At 44.9% G+C, this 26,911-nt stretch overlaps 1 protein-coding gene across 2 annotated transcripts in view; it reads left to right on the top strand.

The window, feature by feature from the left end:
• The window catches only part of MIDEAS (mitotic deacetylase associated SANT domain protein), an 88,621-nt gene that overhangs the window by 56,368 nt on the left and 5,342 nt on the right, over positions 1–26,911 (top strand). For both annotated transcript variants that reach the window (XM_083167174.1, XM_083167173.1), the window contains exons 2-11: positions 2,662–4,225; positions 9,464–9,742; positions 10,918–11,260; positions 12,979–13,045; positions 19,097–19,224; positions 20,054–20,157; positions 21,683–21,758; positions 23,867–23,955; positions 24,843–24,995; positions 26,432–26,647. In XM_083167174.1, the coding sequence (XP_083023300.1) occupies positions 2,822–4,225; positions 9,464–9,742; positions 10,918–11,260; positions 12,979–13,045; positions 19,097–19,224; positions 20,054–20,157; positions 21,683–21,758; positions 23,867–23,955; positions 24,843–24,995; positions 26,432–26,647 (2,859 nt within the window). In that variant the 5' untranslated portion in view covers positions 2,662–2,821. The remainder of the gene's footprint in view (positions 1–2,661; positions 4,226–9,463; positions 9,743–10,917; positions 11,261–12,978; positions 13,046–19,096; positions 19,225–20,053; positions 20,158–21,682; positions 21,759–23,866; positions 23,956–24,842; positions 24,996–26,431; positions 26,648–26,911) is intronic.

Raw genomic sequence — 26,911 nt, 5'->3', positions numbered from 1 at the left:
TAAGCAGGGGAGAGATTACACCAAGACAGAGGGGGAAATTTATCAAACCTTTGAACTGTCATTGTTAAAATAAAACGGTTTGGTCGTTACTTTATCTCTCTCTCCCTTTTTTTCTTCCTGAGCTTTCCTCAATATCTGTAAACTATATCTTTTTTTTTTTCTGAGAGTCACTCCGAAACCTTTTTAGACATCTTGTGAATCTTTAGAAAATGTTATTCAGTTGCGGTCTGATCTGGAGTCACTGTATATATTATTCAAGAGAGTGAATGACATTGTACACCATGCAATAGCCTGCAGGACAGAGTCGTGTTTCAGCTGATGGCGTAAGTAGTGCAGGCCAGCCAAGAGGTTCCGTATTCCTGTAATGGCATTTCTCAAAGTTACAAAACAATTGTCACATTACTCAGGCAGATAATATTACTAAACCGGCAGAAAATAATAATGGTTGTAAGTTTATCCCTTTATTACATTACAGTGACCGTGCTTCAGCAGTAAAAGTAACGTGTCCACAGCTGAAATCTGCATGAAATTCAATAAGATCCCACAGGAAACGTCTTTCTAACCATAGCAAGCTGAAGGCGTGATTCCACTATCTCCACAGATCACTTTAACATGAGCCTTGCATCATTAATCTCTGGGGTACCTGGCTCCTCCTGTGGATGACTAGCGGTCATGGTACCGGCAGAGTACTGATACCAGCATCCCGTAGGCGGGAATCCTGACAGGGGTCAGATAAATATACTTAAGGTGCATACACACGGGGCAATAGGATCGCTGGCAATATATTGCTAGCAATATATTGCTCAGCAATCCTATTGCCCCGTGTCCCGTTTTCATCTGCGACCAGAGATGGTCGCAGATAAAAATTTAAACACACTGCTGGGTGAAGAGGCAGGGGATGTCGCTGGTCGGAGGAGCATGCTCCTCCGACCAGCGACCATTCAGGGGCTGAAAACGGGAGCGCGCACCTGGCGATTTATCGCTGGTGCACACTCCAATCACTGGCAATATGGTCGCTCAGCAACCATATTCCCAGCGATTTCAGCCCCTATCGCTGCCGTGTGTACACAGCATTACCCTCCCTTCTAGCCTGGCCCTAACACTCCCTGCTAGTGCCCATCCCTAACCCCAGCACCCCACCCCCTAAACCTACCCTCTCTCCCACAGCCTGTCCCTAACCTGGCCCGGCATACTTCACTTTGATATCCCAGCCCTTGGGATTCCATCACAGTCATCCTCATTGATGTCAGGATTCCAGCACTGAATGCTGTATGCCTGGTGGGTAGTTTTCTACTTGCGATTTTTATATTTTTCATAAGTGTAAGTGTAACAGTTAGCCGTCCCTCAAAAAAATTACAACCGATTTAGGTACCGGGCCAAAACCGGTTAACCCTGTTTCCCCTCACCACACCCAGCCCAGTTTTCACTCAGGTTGCCCACCAATTGTTTGGAAGCATTGCTGGTCCGATACCATTGGTAAATAGTTTTGATATCTATCCAGCTAAGAACCGGAGACATCCTGTGCAATAAAAAAATGATTTATTACTAAGGGGCTCAATACATTTATCATCCTTTTTGGAATCCTAGAACAATGTATATTTGTGTTCCGCTGGGGCGATACAGAATATCTTAAATTACTGTCAGATGGCCCACAAAGGCTGTCTGCATAGGCAGAATTGTGCGGTGGTAGACGGCCCACCGGGTTTGAAATATAATTACAAATGTGCTTTTTATCGTTGTTCAGGTTTGATATATTTATGGTGTATTAGGGCCCACTACCATTGCCAGATTAAAACAAAACAATTTATTGCTTAGTGGTCGAATGCAGTTATGGCAACAAAAAAGATGTGGTAGAGATTGAGCAGAGTTCTCTGGAGTTGGGGGATCAGTGGGAGATGGACCCAACAAAAATCACCTGATAGCGCTAAATTGGGTATAGGTCATAGGATCGACACCTATGAAGGTCAACTACTAAAGGTCGACTCATGGTTGACACAAGCATTTGGTTGACGGTCAGAAGGCCATTTTTTTTCTAAATTTGGCGTAAGTCGACATGGACACCAAATCAGTGTGCCGCGTCCCCTCGCATGGCTTTCTGTGCTCGCCATGCTTTGGGCACTGCCCCTCGCTGCCCTCGGCACACTATTATATTCTCCCTACACGCCCCAGTGGATGGTAGGGAATTATACACCGCCTGTTTTTGGAAGGAAAAAAAAAACGGAAAAATTCATGTCAACCTTTTCACTGTTGACCTTCCCATTGTCGACTTAATGCTTGTGTCAACCTTAGTCATGTCGACCGATTTCATGTGTCAACTTAAGCCCTGTCGACCGTTAGTGATCGGCCTAATGTATGTCGAAAGTGTCCTCTAGCGACCGTCTCCCGTGTTGTCTGCTTCCTGTTTGAGTTAGTGACAGAAGTTCCTATAAAGGCTGCAATATGGAGGTATTCTCATATTCAGGTTTGGTAAGAAGAATGTGAGTTGTGGTTTTAATTTTTTTACAGCTTCTTCAATGCTCTTGTTTCGTTAGAACATTTTTGTTATGTAACCATTAAATGTGTATGGCTTCATTTTTTAATTCCCCCCCCCCCCCTCCCCCGCAAGTCATTCATTGTGATTCATCGTTTCATAAGTCCTTTCCTTTCTTTTCTTTTTTTCAGATACTGTACAATTCGAGACTGGTGAGGAAACTGAGTGCACCATGCTTTAGAGAGCTATTTATACATCTGTAAACTCTCCAAGGAACTTTAAATCCTTTCAGTTATTTCGTATTGGATGGACTTTGGAGGAATCTCCTGATTTGCATGCGGTTTGATTACCATGAATCAGCAGCCTCCGCAGAAGGCTTCGAATAAAAGAACAGGAAAAAAGATAACCTTTTTCAGCGAATCACAGGGCCAACCGGTGCCCAGCAAAGAGCAGGTAAAAGAGCAGCAGTTCTATGAGAGCGTGTCCCGTATACCAATCTCCCAGGCTTCGGAGTTTCCCAAACCAGACTCTTTCTCTGCGGCATCCACCAATATGCTGAACACAGTCATGTATGCTCAAGAGAGACCTGATTCTTTGAGGCATAACCAGCAGCCGGTTACTGGAAAGTGGAATGTAAATGAAAGGACTGATGCCACGTGGCAAGCTCAACAAGCTGGCATGTGGCAAAGGAATGCACCTGGGTATGCGGTTTCAATGATGCCTTCGTATTACAACCATCATGAGCCGATCAAGAGAAGCCAAGATAAAGGCGTTGGGGTGTCTCAACTAGATATGTATGGAGATGCTCTTCAACAAATGATGTCTCAAAAGGCACAACTAGAGCAGCACACGCTAGCTCGCCAACAGGCACATTTAAATTCCATTCTGCAAGCTCAACAGCAACAGCAACAACAACAGCAGCAGCAGCAACAACATCATCAGCAGCAGCAACAACAGCAGCAGCAGCACAATCAGCATCTTTCCTTACAGTCTTTCCAAATGGCATTTGGCCATCAAGGTCAGAAACCTTCTTTACAAGAACTGTTCCATGTTTTTCCAGATGCCCAATCCAATGCTGCTTATGCAGCTCAGCAAAAACAGCAGACGGCTCTTCCTAAGATGCAACTTTTTGAGAACTTTTACCCAACGCAACAGCAACAGCAGCAGGCAGCCTATAGCATGCAGCAAGCCATTCAGATGAGTCAGACTCATGGAGTTGCTCAGCAGAACATGCATGTACTAAATCCACAACAACGGGTTCCTTCATCGGAGGAATATATGAAAGCTCTTGTAGAGCAGAACCAGCAGGCTGTTTTGCCCAAAGCGCAAATCCCCTTGCCTCGCAGGTCCCGTAGAATTTCCAAAGAAGGTCTACCAAATTTGCCTCCCACAGGGGCGGAACAGTCCAATAACCCATACTCGCATCACCAGTATGAGCAGGCGGTGCAACAGCAGTTAGATGCCCAAGAGCGGTACAAGAGAGGTTACCAACCAATGCCACGAAATTCACAAATACCGGGCCAGGAAAATCAGTATGGCAGTCACCACAATGCAGATCAGGCACCACCGCCTCAAAACGGTAGAGCAAGAGAAGTCCAGGCAACTGCTGAACAGATTTCAGTGGGGCCAAGTCAGCCTTCTGGAGCTGTTACGGTGATCCAGATGACCCGGCGAAGGCGGCGCATATCACAGGAAGCCAATTTGTTTACCCTCGCCCAGAAGGCTGCAGAAATGCCAAACTTGGAGAACACTAAGGTAAGCAAGCTTCAGAGTTTGGGTATACAAATAATATGGTGTTCTTATACAGTATAGTTGTTTGAATTTTGGGATTTGGTACTCATGTGGTATGGGAAGTAGATTATGTAGGGATTGTTATTCGAAGGCAGTAAAGAATCACATCAGAGGCGTAACTATGGGAGGCAATGGAGTTATCTGCCACTGGGCTCCTGCTCACTAGGGGCACCTGTCTTTCAATTAACTGATTCAATCTTGGAAGAGATCAATATCACTGACTCCAATAGATGTGACACTCTTAGTTCAAAACCATTACTATTAGGCAGATCTATGTCGTGTAGTAACTTTATATAGCTAGAATCTACAGTTCAAAAGTTCTAATCCCATAATAAACGTGGTGCAATGTAACAAGGTTTACAGAAAAAAATTCTGGATGCTCTTTTATATGCATGCGCACACACACATTTATATGAGGTGGTGTGTGTGTGGGGGCACCTATATTTGTCGTCGCCCCCCCTATCCGGCAACTGGGTCGAACTTACGCCACTGAATCACATGCAGAATTAAATATAAGCAAACTACCCCAGCCTTATTGTGTTGTAATTTTAGTGTTGGTGTATTTGACTGATAGTGTAAGATCATTTCAAAGTAGATCTGTTTGTAAATATATATAAAGAGTACGACACACCTAGATAGAGGTTGTTCAGTTGGATCAATAGGCCTAAGGGGAAGAAAATTGTGTACTCTATAGATGGTTTTTGCTTTGTGCTGAATAAGAATATGTAGAAGTCTGGGAATTATTTATTACTTGTTACTGTTATTTATATAGCTCACAGCTATTACGCAGCACTTTCCAGAGAATATTTTAGTAGACCATTATTTACCCATATGTTTTTGTATTGTGGGAGGAAACCAGAGGGACTACCTGTAGGAAACCCTCATAAATGTGGGGAGAACATACAAACTCTACTCAGACAGGGCTCTGATTGGAAGGGCTATGATTACCTCAGTGCTGTGAGGCAACAATGCTGATCATTGTATCATTATGCTACCAGTTGAATGAGAATTATTTTTACAAATTTCTATATATAAAAAATACTTTATACCAGAACACATAAGGGGGATGGGTACCTGTTATCTCAGTGGTCACAATACCAGCAGTGCAATCCCGATGGTTAAAATTCTACTGGCTTTCTTGAACATTCTAATCCTAATGCTGAACCCATTCCTCCGATGTCCCCTCCGGCCGCCTAGCTCTAGGTGCGCCCTCTGGGGTTCATTGATATTGTCACCATCGGGGTTCCACAGCTGGTATTGTGACCATTGGGGATGGTGAACATCAGGAACATCCTCACATAAGGATTCCTTTTGCCTTTAAACCTTTGAGCGGCCTTTTGCTGTGAGAGATCCTCCCAAAATCCGCTAAAATTGCCAGCATCTCTCACAGCAACTGATCTTTTTTTGGGTGCAATATTAAACCAAACTTCATTTCATTGACTTGGCTGTATGTGTATTTAATTACACAGTGTGTGACGCTGCTATAATTTATTTATTTAGTGGATATTTTGTGGATCTCTTACAGCAACGTTGACACTCGAAGGGTTAATGAAATGCAGTTGAATAATTCTAAGATCTATACAATGCAGCTGGGACTGTATATGTTTTCCTGGGGGGCCAAAGTGCAATTCCCACTACTTTGCCTTAAGAGGAAAGTGGTTCTCTGCTGTGATTAGTCCTGCCCCTTATTGTTGTATTCCTCACAGCGCTACATTTTATTATGTGTAGTATCCAGAAATATTTATGTGAATTCACTGAATAGCTGCATAAGATTTGCTGGGAGCTAAGTGCATTCCAGGGCCATTATAAACCTATTGTTTCATGGTGTTTTGCTGCCTGTTTATCAGCGATAGAATAGAGCAGCGTGACCTCGTTTCCTGGTCAGTAGTCTCAATAACTATATATTTTATTTATATTTTATATATATGTGTTCTTAGGCCCATCATAGACTTCTTTCAGAATATTCTGTCCGTACTAGAGAGGAGGAGCCTGATTGGGTGTTGGATGCAGTGCATGCGTCCTGCAGATGTTCCTAGTTTAGTGATTATTTGCTACTGCGCATGTTTGAGCAAGTGGTACCGAGTGTAGGATTCCATTTGATATTGCCATTGGCTCAGAGTGATGGATGTTCCTAGGGAGGGATACAGAGGCAGCCTGAAGATTTCCATCCATAGGTGTTATGCATCTCACTGCTTGCACATTCAGGCTAATGTTAGTACACATGAGCTGGCATCGCAGCGGACGGGCGGCGAAGGGTGGTGATGTATATTAATACATCCCGCCCAGCTGGCACCCAATTTCCCCAAGGACTCTTGTTATTGGGAATAGTTATCTTGTCGACTGAACCAATAAAAGAATCAGTGGGAGCTAATGACAGCATCCCAATGGTCAGGATCCCAACACCTTTTAGGTACTGTCAATATGCTAAACCTAACCCGCCCTACCTGTTTCCTAATTTGAACCCACCCCCCTTTATTCCTATACCTAACAAACACCCCCCTTGCAGCCTATCCTGAACAGTCATCCCCTGCAGCCTGTGTCTCACCACACCTCTGGTGGTAAATCCTAACCCCCCTCCCGCACCCTAACAACGGTCAGTATACTTATGATTGGGGTGTCAACACTTGAGATCTCGTTAACGGTATTGTGAGAAATGTCTGGATCCCGGGTCCGGTCATCTATAGGAGGTGTGAAAATGAGGAAGAGGAGGTGGCCAGCCAAAGATTCCCCCAAAGTCCTACTCCCGCCCCAGCTACACTATGTTGCAGGCACACTTTAAAGTTTCTGTTAAAAGTGAGAACAAAGTTATTTGTGTATTATCCCTTGTACACAATAATACATATCTCTTTACTGGGGTGTTATTGATGAACCAGATTATAGGCAGTGATATCACCAATTTTAATATGATTTTTGGGGGGATATGCTGAAAATACTGTCGGGTACAATAAATTAATGTGTGAATGGGGATTGTCTGTGTAGGTGCGTCTTGTAAGTGATGATGACTTCCTGTATTAAAATTGTTTCAACGCCTGCATTCTTGAACCACACCAGCTGACTTAAGATACTATCCGATTGGTCCTTATGGTTTAAGGCAGGCAAGCCTCACAGGCAAGTCACAGAGGTCAGGAAATCTCCATGCAATGATAGAGATGCCTGGCCTCTTCCCTCCCCCTAAACATTGACAACATGCCTCCGTTTTCACAAACTGAGCCCTTTGACACCACAAGGAATCTGACACTGACTGTGTCCTTATGTTCTGTGTAGCCTGGCACATTTGCGTAAGCACAGAACAGGTCCTGTGTGTGCAAAAAGTACTGAACATCAATATTTTGCGCATCAAGGCATCCCTCCAAATACATTGAAGTCAGGCACTAAAATGCTAGCTTGACATTTCACGTGTCGGCATTTTGTGCCACACCCATGGAAGCCTGTATGTTTCTGGAGTTTGGGATACTGTGACCACAATTTAGCGTCTCAATGCTAAACTTAGTTCCACTTCTTCCCTGTGAAGTCAGTGAGAGCGAAGTGTTGAATTGCTTGCTGTCTTGAATGTGAGAGGGAGGCCGAACCTCTTGGTTGCTATAAATAAAGGCCAAGTGAAACGACAGGGCAGAAAGGAACGCGGGAAGGGGATGCATTCTCACATTTTCTGGCCGCAGCCCAGAAAAGAAAGACATAATAATGTAATAATCTCCTGCTGGCATCCTTACAACCTGCAAGGAAACGCTTACGGAGAGAATTATGTTTTCTGTTGGAAATGATTAGTGAGCTGTGTTATCCATTTATAGTCAAATTAAAAGCTTGCTGTGCTGTGCGACATACCTGCGCAAATCTCTGTTTCAATTGTTTGGACGCCATTGAATAGCAATTAATGCCTTGCTTTAATGGAAATTAATATCCTATATTTATAAGCCTGTAAAGTGTTCCATTTAGAGATGGGCAGCCTGGTTCTATAGTTGAGGTAGAACTAAAAGTCCCAGCGTACTTCTCTGAGTACCATCTGTTGAGTCCTTTTACCAGCTGTGGAGACACAGGCTTCCAAATTCTGATCTCATTTTTATATATATTTTATGTATAGGTACTTGTGTAGTTTCACGGCGGCACCCTAAGCTACGTTATCAGCGTAGCCAAACGGCTGCCTAGCGCAGTGTCTCCGCGGCAGGCCTGCGTAGTTAGCGTAGTCACCGGACTGTCCGTGGGAGTTGCAGCTCTGTCCTTGGTGTCCCTGGCAAGCCTACTGAGTGCCTCTCACACAGCGCCGGCACCCGCATGATCCGCTCTCCGCTGGTGGATCTGTCTGAGATGCGGGAGCCGGCGCTGCGGGAGCATCTCAGAGGCTTCAGCGTCTCAGTAAGTATCGCGGCAGGGTACGGAACACTGCCGTCAGGGTTAGGGGTTCGTTAGCGCTTGCGTCTCCTGCACAAAGGGGGGGGGGGGGATACGGCCGCAAGTGCGTCTCATGCACAATAAAGGACACATTTGCCAGTGTTACATACTGCCTTCATTTGAAATCCCCACTATCCACGCCAGTCTGAAGCGCGGCAAGCGGACGAGTTACGCGTCCTCCCGACTGGTTCATACCCCCACTATCCACGTCGGCGTGGAGTTGATGTTATAAAGTGTGCGAGCCCTGTGAGGGGACGCGGATTACATCACATGTATTCCGCGTCCCCGCTGTGCTCGCCACACTTTATAAAATCAACTCTACGCCTGACTGACTACGCTAACTGCGTAACGCTGACTGACTACGCTAACTGCGTAACGCTGACTAACTACGTAAGCGCCGGCTGGCTGCGAATGGGCGAGAACACAACGCTGATTCTAACTTGTGTAGTCTCACAGCGGCAGCTTAAGCTTATGGTACATTATATTGGTTGTTATATAGTTTGTAAAATTATATATATTTTAGCTGATGGTAACATGCCACCATTTGTTCTAAAAGCAGTAAGGTTAATATATGATATTAATGCTGTTCTAGATGTAATGTCAAATATAGAGTATTTGGATCCAGTGGTAGAGGATCTTAGGGACAGTTGGGTTCTAGAATTGGGAGTAGTCTTCCTTTACTTTTCCCATTCTATGAGTTTTGTACGTGACTTACTAGGGTTTGTGTTCGTCTAGATGACTTTGCATAGAATTGGTTAGACCAGGAGTTCTACCGACGGGCAGTCTAGCTAGTTTTGACTGTTTTTGTTGTTGCAGGAAAGTGACGCGTTAAGGGTTAAGAACGAGACCACAAAAGGCAACGTGGATTTTGTGGTTCCTCCATCTGCTAAGAAGACCAGAACAGAAGGAGACTTGAAACCTTTGGTTATGCCAGTATCTGTACCTGTTAAAATGGATACTGCACGAGACAAGGGAGAGGAAGAAAGGATCCAAAGGACATTGGCGTCCGAAAGAGAGCCCTCGGCATCTATGCAGTCTGTGATAGTGACACGGCACCGAGCTGGTCAGACAACTATACCGGCACCTTCACTTCAGGTGAGGCCATTAACTCCTATCTGTAGGGTTCTATCCACTATATAAGGAAACAAAGTAATGGGACTTCTTAAAATTTAGGGGTCAGTCCAAATAGCCGCGAGTTCACTCGCAGTCCGTGTTTTGCGGTTGTATGCCGCACTTATGGTACCAGTTTTTAGATGTAACCTCATAGATGGGCTATTAGGCTGTATACAAAAATCTTAGAGCCCAGGGTGAGAATGGGACGGCAAGGAAGGCTAGCTGCTGTGACGTTGGCAGTGTTTGTCATGCTAGCTGCAGGGCCAATGGGGGTTTTCCCTAGCTTACATAACATAATGTAACGTGGTCTCCCCTCCCTGTCGGGCCCGGCCTCAGCAATTATGTATCCAGCGATGTCCGGCTCCATGCATATAGTCTAATGTGTACCCAGCTTTAAGTTTAGAACCACTGATCTTGCCAGAACCATGTGCTCTCTTTATGGGACTCTGTTAGGCAGGGAGTTCAAAAAGTCCCTCCACAGAGGGTGTTCTCTCTGGCTGTAGATCTTCTATTCTCTACAGTCATGGGAGGCCAGAGATGGACACTGACAGTGGGAAATCACAGCCACCAGAGACCCTGTACACAGGACTTATTTCAAGTAAATAATAGTGTTTAGCATGCATTTTATGCCTCTCTGTTGGAACTTTTTGAACTCCCTGTAGAAAGGACAGCCCATTTGCACTTGCCACTAAGGTAGTCAGGGCCTGATCAAAGAATCCAGGTGCCCATGGCTAATACACCCCATGTAATGTTGCTATGGTGGCTCAGGGACTTGACATTCATACTGCCCATGTGCATGTAATAAAGGCTATTCCCACATCCCATACAAGAATGTCTGCTAAAGTGTTGTCCTTAAGTGAAAGGAAAAAATGTGATTTATTTGAGGGTGATCAGTGCAGAGAGAAATAATGGTACTTGTCCCTTTATACTCCCCAACTTCCAGTGGTCTTTGCCCTTTTTTTTTGTTGGTGTTTTCGTGCTCTTGTGCGGAAACTAGCGCAGTTAGTACTGTTGTATTGGATAATACATAATGAGCCATGTACAGGTGGTAGGAAGCCTGTAGCTACCACATGGGGAATACATACACCCAGTAGGTTTATTATTTGCTGTCCATTATCTCTTCTGTATTGGTAACTTTTATTTTTACACCTCCGCAGCCCAGTAACTCCCCTTCATTGTCAGAAGGGGAAACTATGTCCCGGAAGCCTAAGCAACGACCAAGACCGGAACCACTGTTCATCCCTCCCAAACCCGGCACATTTGTTGTTCCAGTATATACGAATATAACTCCTTACCAGAGCCACCTGCGCTCACCTGTACGGGTTCCTGAGCACCTCAATGACCGAAACTTTGAGTTACCGCCCTACACTCCACCCCCTATCCTCAGCCCAGTGCGTGAAGGGTCCGGACTTTACTTCAATGCCATCTTGTCTGCCAGCACGCATTCAATGCCCCCACCGATCACCCCAAAGAGCAGCACGAGAACCCTGCTGAGATCCAGTAAGTCATTTTATTTTTCTTATTTCATAAGATAACCTGTTACGGTAGTCAATCATTGTGTCGGCCTGTATTTCTGAGTCACGTCTGGCCTTCCCTAGAATGCAATCATCTAGTCTAGTGTCCGTGAGTCTCCAAAACACTGCCATCTGCTGGCAGAGCGTGAAACTACATCTCTTTCTCACACATGCACAAACATAGAACGGAGATGCTGATTGTGGGCATCTCTATACACAACCCAGCAGCTGTGGCATTTGCATATTGTCATATGGCCAATGTGAAAAAGACCTAGACGTGATGGGAGTTGCATGCACGTCCGCATCAGCCCCACAGTTTATATAAAGGGATAAAGGAAGCCTAAAAAGGAGGAAAAATGTCGCAACACAAAAAATACAATGAAAAAACAATATCCTGCTTAAACCATGCTATAACTTTTTATTTTTTATTTTTTTTACTCGTGTCCGATCCATTTATTAGATGTGTGCCAGTTTATAAATAAATGCAATGTCCTCTCTTGGTTTAGCATTAAATGATCGGTACTCTTTACCTAGAACGGCGCCCGTCGCGGGCATCGCGGGTACATTTATGCCTGCCCGCGACGCGACCGACGCGATGCCCGCGATTTTCCCATTGAAAACCATGTTAAACCTGAAAAATCGCGTCGGTCGCGTCGCGGCCGGCCATAAACGTACCCGCGATGCCCGCGACGCGATGCTCCCGATTTCCCATAGGAAGCAATGTTAAAAGCCGCGATGGACCCGATTTTAGTGTTAAATGCCTCAATCCACCCGATTTGGCCATAGGAATCAATGTTAAATGGGCTACAGAGCCCATTAACCCTTAAATGTCCCCCCAAATTTTTAACGCCACCCCACGATCAACGCCAACCCGAAGCGTGGCGAGCGCAGCGAGCCCGCGAGGGGCGGCGGTACGCGTCCTCCGACCTTTTCATGCCCTACTATCCACGTCGGCGTGGTGTGAGAATAGAATAGTGTGGCGAGCGCAGCGAGCCACCGAGCCCGAAGCGTGGCGAGCGCACGCGGATACCTTCACAGGTAAGCGCGTCCCCTCGCGGGCTTCACAGGTGTCCGTGGCCACGCGGACACCTGTGAAGCCCGCGAGGGGACGCGTATAACTGTGAAGGTATCCGCGTCCCCTCGCGGGGCTCGCTGCGCTCGCCACGCTTCGGGCTCGGTGGCTCGCTGCGCTCGCCACACTATTCTATTCTCAACTCCACGCCGACGTGGATAGTAGGGCATGAAAAGGTCGTAGGACGCGTACCGCCGCCCCTCGCGGGCTCGCTGCGCTCGCCACGCTTCGGGTTGGCGTTGATCGTGGGGTGGCGTTAAAAATTTGGGGGGACATTTAAGGGTTAATTAGGGCTATTTGGGCTCTGTAGCCCATTTAACATTGATTCCTATGGGAAAATCGCGGGCATTGAGGCATTTAACGCTAAAATCGCGGTCAATCAGGCTTTTTAACATTGTTCTCTATGGGAAAATCGCGGTAATCGCGGGTACCCGATTTTGATGTACCCGCGATTTACCCGCGATTTACCCGCGATGCCCGCGATTACCGCGATTTTACCCGCGATGCCCGCGATTTCAATCGTGGGCGCCGTTCTAGGTAAAGAGTACCAAATGATCATTAATAAGTTGTACGATGAGTATGGATCCGGGAACATGTATTGTGCACCTCTGAGTAATCTATTCTGTTTGCAGACAGTGGAGACGACATGCCACCACTGCTCACTGTAATGGGAGAAGTTACGCCAGTTAGCATTGAACCGTAAGTCTTTGGATCCTGTTAAATATCCATTGTCTCTATGCCAGGGCACACTATTACTGATCTAAAGGTGCCCATACACGCTCCGATCCTGGCGTGCGGTCTGGGCTGAAATAGCATCCATCGCATTGCATGCGTTGTGCATGCAATGCGATGTGATGAAAAGCAAGTACAAAAAGTATGTGCAGCACATACTTTTTGTACTGTGCGATGAGGTGCCGCGGGAGCGCGCACCTCAAAGCACATATTGCACCGCCGGGATCGGAGCGTGTATGGGCTCCTTAAGAGTAATCATTGGGGTTTAGAGGGTTTGCACCCTGCTCTAGATCCCATAAATGTGGGGTTATACCTTTTTGGACACCCTTAAGGCCCATACACACTTGACGATTTTCAGCTGAAAATCGCTCAAAACAGCCGTTTTGAGCGATTTTCCGCTGAAAATCGCCTGGTGTGTATGCCCCCCAGATTGCCGACTAGCGAGGATGCGCGCTCCCGCATCCTCGCTAACGAGGTGGGCAATCTGCTGGTTTTACCAGCACACCTAGCGATGATGGCTGGTTTTTCAGCCATCATCGCCAAGTGTGTACAGCAGCCGGACTGAAAGCTGAAAGTCTTTCAGTCCAGCTGACAGCCCGCTCCCTCCCCCTGTTCATACTCACCCCTCCCCGCTCCCCACGCTGCCTGTCTCTTCTCCTGGCTCCAACGCTGCTGCTGCTGCACAGTGACAGGTTCTCCTCCACTGACTCCCCTGGCCGGACATACAGCTCGGCAGGACGCCCCGCCCCCACCCCCAGGCTCACAGGCTTGCTCCCTGCTCCTGCTGTGTGGAGCATAACCCCACTGACCACCAATGAAGGTAATTTAAGGCAGTGATATAAACATTGCTGGCACATGCCAGCAATGTATATATTACTGCACCACTGGGCACCAATGATTTTGTTTTAAGGCAGTGATATATACATTGCTGGCACATGCCAGCAATGTATATGTTACTGCACCACTGGGCACCAATGATTTTGTTTTAAGGCAGTGATATATACATTGCTGGCACATGCCAGCAATGTATATGTTACTGCACCACTGGGCACCAATGATTTTGTTTTAAGGCAGTGATATATACATTGCTGGCACATGCCAGCAATGTATATATTACTGCACCACTGGGCACCAATGATGTTGTTTTAAGGCAGTGATATATACATTGCTGGCACATGCCAGCAATGTATATATTACTGCACCACTGGGCACCAATGATTTTGTTTTAAGGCAGTGATATATACATTGCTGGCACATGCCAGCAATGTATATGTTACTGCACCACTGGGCACCAATGATTTTGTTTTAAGGCAGTGATATATACATTGCTGGCACATGCCAGCAATGTATATGTTACTGCACCACTGGGCACCAATGATTTTGTTTTAAGGCAGTGATATATACATTGCTGGCACATGCCAGCAATGTATATATTACTGCACCACTGGGCACCAATGATGTTGTTTTAAGGCAGTGATATATACATTGCTGGCACATGCCAGCAATGTATATATTACTGTACCACTGGGCACCAATGACACATAAGCCAGTAATATATACATTGCTGGCACATGCCAGCAATGTATATATTAGCACCACTGGCCACCAATGATACTTATAATGCAATATATATATATATATATATATATATATATATATATATATATATATATATATATATATATATATGTGGCTAAGAGCCGGCACTCAAACCAATCAAGGGGGTGGTAATATGCCTTTGGGTGCCTTCCGCAAAGTTGAGGTAGTAGGCGAAAAAGCAGCGTCACTCCAAAGGGCTTCAATCAAGAGAATTTATTATAACATGTGGTCGACTGGTCAAGGTCGACGTTTCAATGCAACAGCATTTTTATCAAGACAGCGTGTGACCAGATACATATGTAAATTCTCTTGAATTCTCTTGATTGAAGCCCTTTGGAGTGACGCTGCTTTTTCGTATATATATATATATTGCAGTAATATATACACAGCTCTTAAACTCCCCCGTGGCAACGAGCACTTCACCCCCACCCATGGCATCGATCATGAAGGGCCCTGGGATCGAGCATGAAGCCCCTGGCATTATGGTATGTGGCTTAATGGGCATCATGGTGTGTGGCATAATGTGTAATGGGCATTGCGGTGTGTGACATAAGGTGTACTGGTGTGTATAACATGTAATGGGCATTATGATGTGTGGCATAACGTGTAAGGGGCAATACGGCTGCAAGTAAAATCGTAGCTATGCACATGGGCGGGATTTCCCTGGGCAGGACAGCATTTACCTGATCGCTGGGCTATGAATATACGCAGCCCAGCAATCAGTTCTGAATCAGGCCCCAAGAAAAGAAATACACTGAATAAAATGGCCCCTGCTCTCACCCTTGGAATTTTAACCCCTCCCATTATGTAAATATCCTTTTATATGAAAGATTTTCAGCAAAGTCTTTCGCCTCCTGAAAATCTCTTGCTCTTTGGGGGAAAATAGCTCAGTGTGTACGCACTACTTTGGTGATAGATAAATCCATCAGAGATTTTGGCAAAGTCTTTGGAAACGAAAATCTTCTAGTGTGTATGGGCCTTTAGTCAAATTGCATGTTTTCTATGGAAAAGGGAATTAAAACAGCTTCTATCTATCTATCTATCTATCTATCTATCTCTGAAACACTGCCATCCATTGGCAGCCAGTGAAACTACATCTACTATTCGAGCGTGCTTACACTGCCACCCGTTGGCAGCGAGTGGAACTACATCTACTAGCTTTCGAAGCATTTGCTTCGAGCGGGCTTACACTGCCACCCGTTGGCAGCGAGTAAAACTACATCTACTAGCTTTGAAAGCATGGTACTTATGTAATATCTGGGCTCCCGTTTTTCTTATGAGACCGCGTCCCCTCGCAGGGCTCGCTGCGCTCGCCACACTATATAAAATCAACTCCATGCGTAGTTGGATAGTAGGGGTAGGAAAAAATGGGGTGCATTTAACATGGGAGCCCAGATAATACATAAGTACCGAAAGCATTTGCTTCGAGCGGGCTTACACTGCCACCCGTTGGCAGCAAGTGAAACTACATCTACTAGCTTTCGAAGCATTTCCTTCGAGCGGGCTTACTAGTATGATCTAATTCGATATGTGCTACTTTGGGCATCAGCCAGCCAGTGATTGATAATTACCAATGTTTCTCATAACCAATTTAGAGTCTCATGATTCAGGAATTTGCCCCATTCCGCCAGCTTTAACAGTCTATGGTCGTCTTGCGTGTGCTGCATTTCAGGAGACTATGACCACTCACAGTCCTGCAGCTAATGTTCCTGTATGTGTGTCCCGGTTGATATTAGTGTAGTGGAATCCTTGTCCTGCTAAATTCTACAGTGTTTTTCAGCTTCAATAGCTTCAATATCTTCTATGTCTGGTACATTACGTTCCATCCGGACCAATATTCCCAGTGCCATTCGTCATCACACAATCACAAAGCTTTTATACACCACATGCTTACCATTAAAGACGGTTCTACAGGTGCTCCTGTTTTTCAGCAAGCATGTCTTTTCTGGTTGTGGCCAAAAACGTGAAATAATTGTTTTGAGAGTCGCACAGAGCGATGTTCAATGTTGTGTCTGACTGGGAATATTGGTTTACATAATTCAGATGTTGACATTAGTGAGGAGATTGTAGTAATATCTCTCCACAGCTCCTACCAAGCTGATAGTTTTTGTGTCAGGCTGGTGGTGTGCTCCCACATGCTGGAAATCAGACTGTCCAGCTAGGCCAGTGGTCAGGGAACTCGGTCCTCATTACCCCACACAGTGCATGTTTTGCTGGTAACCCACACAGGTGTACTAATTACTCAGACACATTTTATAAGGTCCGCAGGTGGAGTTAATTATTTCACTTGTAATTCTGTGAGGAGACCTGCAAAACATGCACTGCATGGGGTAATGAGGACCGAGTTCCCTGACCACTGAGGGAACAAATCGAACGTGATTGGTTATCGATTGAATTGTGTAGGAGAGGGATAACTACGGAACAAATTTCACAGAGCTAGGTGGGCACTCTGTCCACATGCTTCCGCTCCAACAATGACAGGCATGATTACATTCATAATTCCGACACCGTTAGAATGCTTTAAAGCAGTAGAATTGTTATGGTATCCTTTGATCGCTGCCCCCTTCTTTGTAAAAGTAAATGATTTTCTTTTCATAGATAAACACTTATGGGGCTACAAATGTAGTAATCATTTTGAGTCATTTTCTAAGCGCTCTCACTAGATCGTTTAGAAAATGCTGCTACGAGTGGAGGGGCAATCTCATTGTGCAGCCCTGCGCGCCGCTATCACCCCGCGATTAATAGCCAGCATGCTGGATACATTTATAATTGCCGGTGTCAGTGCCAGTGTTCTCGCCGGAGAACACTGGCCCTGACAAATCGCGCAGCACTTATCGCTGGCACATCGCTGTGTGCCGAGTGATCTTGCCGAAGCGTTCTGAGTGATCCGAGCTTTCTTGGCAATTAATGAGGCCTATGCATTACAAAAAATAAGTGATTCACAGATTCTTCCGTTTTAACGATTCTTTAACCGATATGCACCGATACATTGCTGATATTTACAGCCACTTGCACATCATTTTCATCCTAAGATCAGATCTGTGATGCGCTATAATACTAGTAACGGTCCGCAATGGCTGATTATTACCATACACTAGCAATCTGCAGCCCCGATTGGTCAGTGAATTCCGACATGTTAAACAGCTTGATATTCTCATACCTAGTTGGCCAAAATCGGATGATTATTTTGGTTCCATCTTCTTTAAAACCCAGAAGTTCCCAAACTGATTGTGTCTATATGGGCCCCATGAGGCCTAACAAGTGACTCCAGTTTCAAGGCCTCTGCTGAAAGGGTGCCCAGACATCTGCACGTGGCACCGCCACTGTTTCGGTTTGAATTACTAATATTTTGTAGTAAAATATGCAGGTATCAATATTAAATGTTCAATTATAAGTCTAAATAAAACGGTTTAAGGTATCATATCATGATGAACACTGTTCTGCGCTGAGGTTGTACCATGCCTGTATGCTAACCCCCCCCCCCTCCTTCCCCCACACACTCTCACCCCTTTCCTCCTTCCTGCAGTTTAAGGGCCCCATCCACTAGGGCGAGTTATCGCATGCGATATCCTGCCAACTCACCCAGCGGCTCTCGGGGGAAGGATCGTATTTGATCCTAGCAAAGGCTACAACAAATATTCATGGTACCCTCTGCGATGTGAGGCACACGGAAATGTGCCTCACATCGCAATAGCAAGTAAATGACATGCGATATGTCACTTTCCATGTGATACTTTGCAGCAATGAGTAGGAATCATAAAATGTGACCATATCGCACTAGTGGATGGCCACATTAACCCTTTCTCTAGTGCGCAATCCTAACTCTCTCTCTCTCTCTCTGGCATACTTACGGTCAGGATGCTGACAGTTGGGATTCCGGCGTGGATTCAGTCCTGACACTGCTCACAATGCCGGCACCGGTATCCCTTACTAGTGCGGAATCCCACTGAGTCCTTTATGCAAAGTGTATTCTCCTATACACTATGGTTCCATGTATATTGTTACAACAATAGGGTATATGTCCTCTTTGATGCGACCAGCAGGTCCCTCTGGGATTCTAATTCCACAACAGCTGGAAGGTCTCGGTTTGCTAAAGACTGATTTCAGGAATGGATAAAGCGGTTACTAATGAAAGATTAATGCCCGGCCCCTACATCATACTGACTTTCCTATATGGATTACGTGTCGCACAGGATCAGACTGCAGCAATCTAGCACTGAGGTCATGCTGCAGATTACACTATTATGGAACCTTGTATACATACAGTGTGCATGGAATAGTGTATTATATACATGGAAGCTATATTTATTGAGCAGAGATGTGGTTATATGCTAAATTCTTTGTGTATGGTTTTTCCAGATGTGTTTTTTGTGTTGTTTGGGGTTAAATTGAGCCTTGTCTTATTTGTCCTACCTATAGACGCATTAACATAGGACCACGGTTCCAAGCAGAGATTCCCGATTTCAGGGACAGGGGTTCGGCGTTCGCTGATAAGCATAAAGCTGACTTGGTCTGGTTTCCCTGGGAGGATTTGGAGAACAACCAAGGTGAGCAGGAGGCAGGCAGATCACTAATCTAAGAATGACTACCTTATGTAAGAGTTAGTGTGTGTGTGTGTGTGTGTGTGTGTGTGTGGGGGGGGGGGTCTGTGCTCGTGCATGATAGATATACTGTACATAACACAGAGGCAAAAGGCCTTTTTCAGATGGCGATAACAGAGAACAGTAGCTTATAATTGGCATACACACTTACAATGTCAAATATTCCCGTTTTGGCAAGGCAAGATTAACCAATGGGCAACTTGTATATAGGGTATATTTTATAGCAAATCGATAATATTCTATCCTAAAAGCAGGCGACTTGCATGGCCATTTGGCTACATGCCAAATTACCACCACATCAAGTAATACCCGCACGTCCGTGTCACACGGCTTGGATTGGTGAGGCCAAATATAATTTGTGCATGTTCCCTCTGTACCACAGATAGGAATACGCTAGTAAAAATAATTCTCATTTGCACTTATTCTGGTTCACTCGCAAAGGCAAATTCCTTCTCAAATGGACAAAACCATGTGCACTGCAGGTGGGGCAGATGTAACTTGTGCAGAGAGAGTTTGGCTGGGTTATTTTGTTTCTGTGCAGGAAAATACTGACTGCTTTATTTTTACACTGCAATATAGATCTCACTTTGAAGTAAAACCCCACCCAAATCTAATTCTCTGCACAAGTAACATCTGCCCCACCTGCAGTGCACATGGTTTTGTCCATTTGAGAAGGAATTTGCCATTGTGAGTGAACCAGAATAAGGGCCATTGTGTATAAAGTGTTTGTAGCGTGGTGACCGTGTTTATACCTCATTGTTTGTGTGTGTGGCAGTGGCAGAGTTGTTAACAGCGGCGTGTTCCAGCATCATGCCAGGAGGAGGCACCAACCAGGAGCTGGCGCTTCATTACCTTCACGAGTCAAAGGGAAACATTTTAGTAAGTGCGTCACATTATCCTTTCTTGTCTGCTTTTTCTTTTTGTAACTTTACTCTTTGTTTATAGGACTTTGTTATTACTTATCGGTTTATCGTGTAGTACAGCGGTGTCAAACTCAGAGGCCAACAGCTGTTGTGGAACTACACATCCCAACATGCCTTGCCACAGATTTTATATAATGGATTGCTAAAACTGTGGCAGGGCATGCTGGGACGTGTAGTTCCACAACAGCTGGAGGGATATGAGTTTGACACCGCTGTGTTAGAGCATGTGTTTCTATGTTCTGATATTGCCCAAACACAGCGGTGTCAAACTCATGTCCCTCCAGCTGTTTTGGAACTACACGTCCCAGCATGCCCTGCCACAGTTTTAGCAATCCATTATATAAAATCTGGCAGGGCATGCTGGGATGTGTAGTTCCACAACAGCTGTTGGCCTGTGAGTGTGACACCGCTGCTCTAACCCCAGGGTTACTATGGCAGAGACGAGCAAATGCAAGTAGTCCTATCGCGGTCACTAGGTTGACATATATTCGTTCGACCACTGAAGGTTGACAGTGCTTATATCGACCTGAAATAGGTTGACATGGCTAAGGTGGACAGGGTCAGAAGGTCGACACAAACATTAGCTCAGCAATGTGAATGTCAAAAGGACGACATGAGTTTTTCACAGTTTTTTTTAGCCGAATTGTGCCGACAGGCGTTATTTCATACCCTACCATCCACTAGGATGTGGAGGGAGGATATATTACTGCCCGAAGCATGGCGAGCGCAGCAATTCAAGTGGCACTAGAGTTCAGTACACTAAGATGGTGTCCATGTCGACGTTTGGGACAAAAAAACGCGAAAAACTCATGTCGATCTTTTGACTGTCGACCTTTCCATTGTCGACTTAATGCCTGTGTCCACCTTCCAACCTTGTCAACCAGTTTCAGGTGTCGACCTAAGCCCTTTCGAACTTCATTGAGTCGACCCTATGACCCATGCCCATCAGCAGCGCCCCCTGCATGTCACTGTGTTGCATGGGGTATACTGTATATAGGCGAGAACTTCCTCTCGTATCTAGTTCCAGATGGCGCGTCCAGTTACTCAGCGCTTAGAAATTGGGAAGAAAAAGTGCTTTGTTGTATAGTACATGAACCTCCTTATATTCCATAATATGTAGTCTGTGAATGTGATGTTTTATTGTGGTACTCTAAATCCCGCCCACGTGGCAGTGATTGACATGACGGTGGCTTTGGGTTGGTGGGGAATAGTAATGTTCTACAATGAAGAGTACAGAGGACCACCACCCTAATAACAGGCTGCAGTGTAGCGCTGTATTCTGCTCACTGCCAAGCACTGGTAATTGCTGAATCTTTGGCAAGGAAATATTCAGCACGGGATATTTACTATAATACAGTCCAGTGGTTTATGTACCATCTGTTATTACAGCAGCCAGTCAGAGGATCAGGATTATTATTTGCATTGCATACAGTGACAGCCTATCATCTTAATATTAAACTGCTGGTATTTATTGTCGACAGGCTACGCTCGCTAAGCTGCTACTGAAGAGACCAAAACGGCACAGAGGCCATCCGCTGGCAAACTACCATTACTCTGGTAAGGACAACACTGAAACATCGCTCCAGTCCTGAGATTATAAGGCTGCATTCTTTAAACAAAAATGATTAAAGGGAAAAACATAGATATCTTGGCCTTGGCTAGTGTTTATTTTTGTAAATGTTACCAGAATGTGAATCAGACCGCAGAAGAACCTTTTGTCTCTGCTCTTCAAGGGGGGCAGTTGGTGCTGAGCTTGGAATGTCAGTCATAGACCCAGAAGGCAAATGACAGTAATGTATTGTATTGTATTGTATTGTAAGGTGTGACTCAGACGCAGGAAAGCAGTGGTGTTCTGTTGCCCATACCGACCTATCAGGTGTCAGCTCTCACTTTCTAAGCTGCACAACAAAAACAAAGATTTGTTGTTATGGACAAAACAAAGCCAATGATTCCCTGTGTACTATTAATGTCCCCAGTGATACTTTATAACCTTTTTAATAGTAATTTTTTTTACAAACACTTGTATTCATTATATAAACAGTGATGGGGGTTAGAGGACATTTTTAGGAACGTTTTAAATGATTTTCTGGCTTCTAATACTTGACTTCCAGTAGATTATTTGCGAGGCTTGGTATTATTGTAGTGTTTCTATAGGGTATTGCAGCAGTCCGTTTTGTATAGGTAAGCATGCTTACACACACTGACATCTCCATCGTTATTAAACTAATTGAAAGCCCGGTAAAATGACGGCATCTCCATGTACTTTCACTTTGAGCTGTGACCTTTTTTAGACCCCAAACTCTCCACCCCTACCCCATTCCCTATCTGCTCCTACTTAAGATCTGTCTTCACAGCTCCATCTCTCCATATCTAGGAGGTTGGAAACAAGTCTCCCTGCAAAAACTGCTTTCAATTTCTGTTATGACTTCTTTTAGCACACAAAAGGAGTAATTTGGTCCATCACAGCTGCTTGTGTTGCATCCAAGAGCAATAGAATAAAACTACTTTAAGAAATGAAAAAGAACCACAGTCCGCAATCATTGCATTAAGGAGATGAGACCGGAGCTGAAATGAGCTTCAGAGGGATTTGTGGGTTCTCTATCAAAGGGGAGACTGCCCTCACATTGCTCTGTGCACTGCGAAAGGAACTGGAATGCCAACACCATCTTCTATGGGGTTGGGATTATTTGGTCTACAGCATGATGGTCGACATGGATCTAGGCCGACATGGGAAAAGGTTGACATGGTTCTAGGTAGAAAGGTCATTAGTTCAACAGGTCGTTAGTTCGACAATGTCTAGGTCGACAGTCAAAAGGTCAACATGGGGTTTTTCACTGTTTTTTTACCTGAATGTCAACACAGTCGACATGGACACAGTTTAAAGTGCACCGCATCCCCTCGCATCGCTCGCAATGCTTCTGGCACGGTGCCTCCTCGCTACGCTCGGCACCCTGTTTTATTCTCCCACCACGCCACATCCCAGCATGCCTTGCATCAGTTTCAGCATGGCCACATAGTAAAACTAATGCAAAGCATTCTGGGATGTGTAGTTCCTCAACATCTGGAGGGCCGCAATTGCCCAGCCCTGCCCTAGTGGATAATAGGGCATGAAATACTGCCTGTCGGCACACGTCGGCTCAAAAATCTGTGAAAAACCCCATGTCGACCTTTTGACTGTCGACCTAGACACCGTCGAACTAATGACTTGTCGAATGAACGACCTGTCAAACTAATGACCTTTCAACCTAGAAACCTGTCGACCTTTTCCCATGTCAACCTAATGGTGTGGACCTAATGACTGTCTACCATCATGATGTCGACCAAATGACCGCATCCTCTTCTATAAATGAGTGCAAATTATCATAGTGAAACGACCAAACGTCCAGCGGGGACGCGCATCAGATCGGAATCCGATCTAACATGCCCAATTTACCTACAACCAACATAGAAACGGTCCATTTAGACTATATAGTCTATTTTTACATTCCATTCAATTGCGTTGAATTTCCATTCACTTTGATTCTGCGTATATAAGCAAAATCAAATATAAAAATAGACGTATATGGAACTGTGTGTACCCTCTATTAGGTCTCTGACTCGTACAGTTATGAAGTCCCCAGAACTTTGGAGACCATTCTATTTCCTCCTCTGCATTTTTCTTCCAGGCTCAGACAAGTGGTCTCTTAATGAGAAGAGACTTTTCAACAAGGGAATGGCCATCTATAAGAAGGATTTTCTGCTGGTTCAGAAGCTGGTATGTAACAGTCTGGACACTTTGGGCTCCATTAATCAGAGTAATTGCATGTAATATACATTATGTACAGAATTATACATGCACGCTATGCTGAGATTTAGGGCTGGTTTAAGGTTCGTGGAGGCACCTACCATTTACATTGTCACATGATTTGCTGGTGATGTTATTTAAAGATGTAATGTGTAAGTACAGGTTGAGTTTCCCTAATCTGAAAGTGCGAAATCCAAGACTGCATTGATTTAGCGATTCCTATGCTTTCTGATGGGTGCCGGATGACCTCCTGACAGTCAGGATCTGATTTACAGGGACTATTCTCCCTCGTCGGCAAGTGCAGCGGGCCTGCAAGGGGCTTCCAGGCAACCGTGTCCCCCCCAGAAATATTGCATATGTCCATTATTCCGCATTCTGAGGCCATTGTTGTACATAAGGCCTGCACAAATAGTGACATTGTTTGGGCTGAAACAATGTTCTTGAGATTACAGTTTATCTGTTCACTTGGATGTAGTCACAACTCGTCAGAGGGAAAGGGAAAATAATGTATTTCTAGGTTTCAGTTTGGAAGGAGAAAATCGTTCATTTACTAGTTTATAGACTGGGAGCATTGTTGTTTTACTGTGTATGGAAAGAATTTCAGATTAAATGGAGGAACTGCCATTCTTTAATAGCGTAGAGATATGTGTAGATGCATGTCTTGTCCTGTTTATGGACCAGTCCAATTTCTCATTACATATAGAGACTTTCTATAATGGTATGGGTTATGTATAGAGTTTTATGGTGGTTGGATTGCTTTGTGTGTATGTTGCTAAGGTGAATAGGGAAGTAACTTGTGCGACCATCCAGACTTCCCTACAGGAGAACTAACCCCCGTCTCTTGCTCCTGGTTCTAGATTAAAACTAAATCTGTGGCTCAGTGTGTGGAGTTCTACTACACCTACAAGAAGCAGGTGAAGATCGGACGCAATGGCATGTTAATTTACGGAGATGTTGAGGCCTCAGCAGATGAGAAAAACCCCAGAGAAGACTCTGAGATCGACATTAAGGTATTATTAAGAACACACCCTCTATTATTTCTAAGAAGCATAACTTATTGTACCTGCCATGGGGTTAATCCTATTAATACATGTGGGCTCATTAATACTCGTCTTACCGGATCAGCTCTTACATCCACATAAGAGTTGTAGTGACCCTGTTTTCTTAAGGCCGTTTTAGATGTTCTAGGAATTTGCCGCCACCCAGATATTCTGTCTGTAGACGGTGTGGCATAACAAGAGATATGTACGGCTTCCAGCTGGGCGGAGCTGTTGTATATGACTTGTAGGGGAGAGATGGAAGTGTCTGCCAGGATCGCATGGGTGCGAGGGGCAGGAGGAACTCCTATGTCAGTGTCACATCTGCTCACTCCCATATGCCAGGCTGGTGTTAATAGCCGCCGTACCGTCTGTAGTTGCTGAACAGCTAATGCCAGGAAACCTTTAGCGGAGAAGTGCCAGTACCACCCTGTCATTGGCGGCATGTGCAGGTTGCATGTTATACCTTCTGTTAGACCTTATGTTGTACTGAGTGATCTGGGCTTCATATAAACCCGCGACTCTCTAGCTATTGTGCAATCTGAAGAATGAACATAACAATATTACCAAAGTGACACGTCGGCTGTCTGGACCTTCTCCTGCAGGTCACCCACCCACAGTCCAAAAGTGCGGCACACGTGAATTCATTACAAGTAATGACATCGACCCCTATATTCCCTTGCCACGCTCCCAGAATGCAACAAGACTATGGGCGGTATTCAATTGTTTTTCTACCAGCATTTCAGTTCACTGTCCCCGGGGGTGGTGAGCTGAAATGTGCAAATGCGTGGCTAAACCTGACCATAATGAGCGCAATGTGTGCAAATAAACAGATTCATTGAATATAGTTCTGCCGTCATTTTAAATGGGAGATTGGGCGCAATGTAACAATTGAATACCACCCTATGAGTCATTTACATCTTATTTGCTTTAAAGATTTGTCAAGTTGTGTTAACCCCTTCACTGCTGTTGTCTCACCCTTGCACTGAGGTCATTTTTTTTTTAAAGGGGCAGTCATTTATAAGACATTGTTTGGCCTTGTAAATGACTGCCTTTAAAAAAAAAAAAAACAACTCATGTGTTTCCGTCAGACTCGCACTGAATTACATCAGGCCCCTTGTCTTATTTTGCCAATTGTCCGCCTTTCCAAAATAGGGAAAAGCAGGATTCTAGACAGGGAATTTAGTTCATTAGCTAATTGATCCTTCCGGGATATACATTTAGCCCTGAAGTGTGGCCACCATCCGCTATTATCGGGGATATTTTTGTGTGGGACTTAAGCAGGCTCTCGAAAAAAAATTGCAGAAAAAAACAGTTTTCGACACCGGCCCCAGGTGATCGGAAGGAATTGCAATTGAACCTGCAATGTTTTATGGAGTCAATGTTTTTTATATGATTTCTGTTCTCAGAGTTCTCAGCGACTTGGACCAGCTGTCCCTCCCCGAAGAGAGCCGCCGAAAGAGGACACCACAGAAGTTCCTGTGTTGGAGAAGATGGCGGAGGAGTGTACAGTGCAAGTGAAACTGGAAAAGGAAGAAGAAGAAGAAAAGGCAGAAGACTATAATGAAAAGATGAAAATTCTTTCTCAGACTAAGGTCACACAAACGCTACAGGCCAGTGAATTGGTAAGTTATGTGTGACTCTCCTGCACAATATACTTTGCTGCAAACTCTCTATTTTGGACATTAGGCACAATATTGTGTGTTATTGGGAACCGCCGTTAGATGACCACTGTCCTGGTGTAGTTGTCCTGGTGATCAGAAGCCTTGTTCTGGAAACAGGCCATGAAACAATCCACACACAGATGCGATGTATAATGGCAGACAATATAGGCACGAGGACTTTCTTTACATCGTTGGGTCTAGAAAACGTTCCATGCATTTTGCACA

This window comes from Crinia signifera, chromosome 12, assembly GCF_055691185.1.
Source record: "Crinia signifera chromosome 12, ASM5569118v1, whole genome shotgun sequence".
Lineage (NCBI taxonomy): Eukaryota > Metazoa > Chordata > Amphibia > Anura > Myobatrachidae > Crinia > Crinia signifera.
Note: the sequence above shows the minus strand (reverse complement) of the source record. Positions and strands in the feature narration are given on the sequence as shown.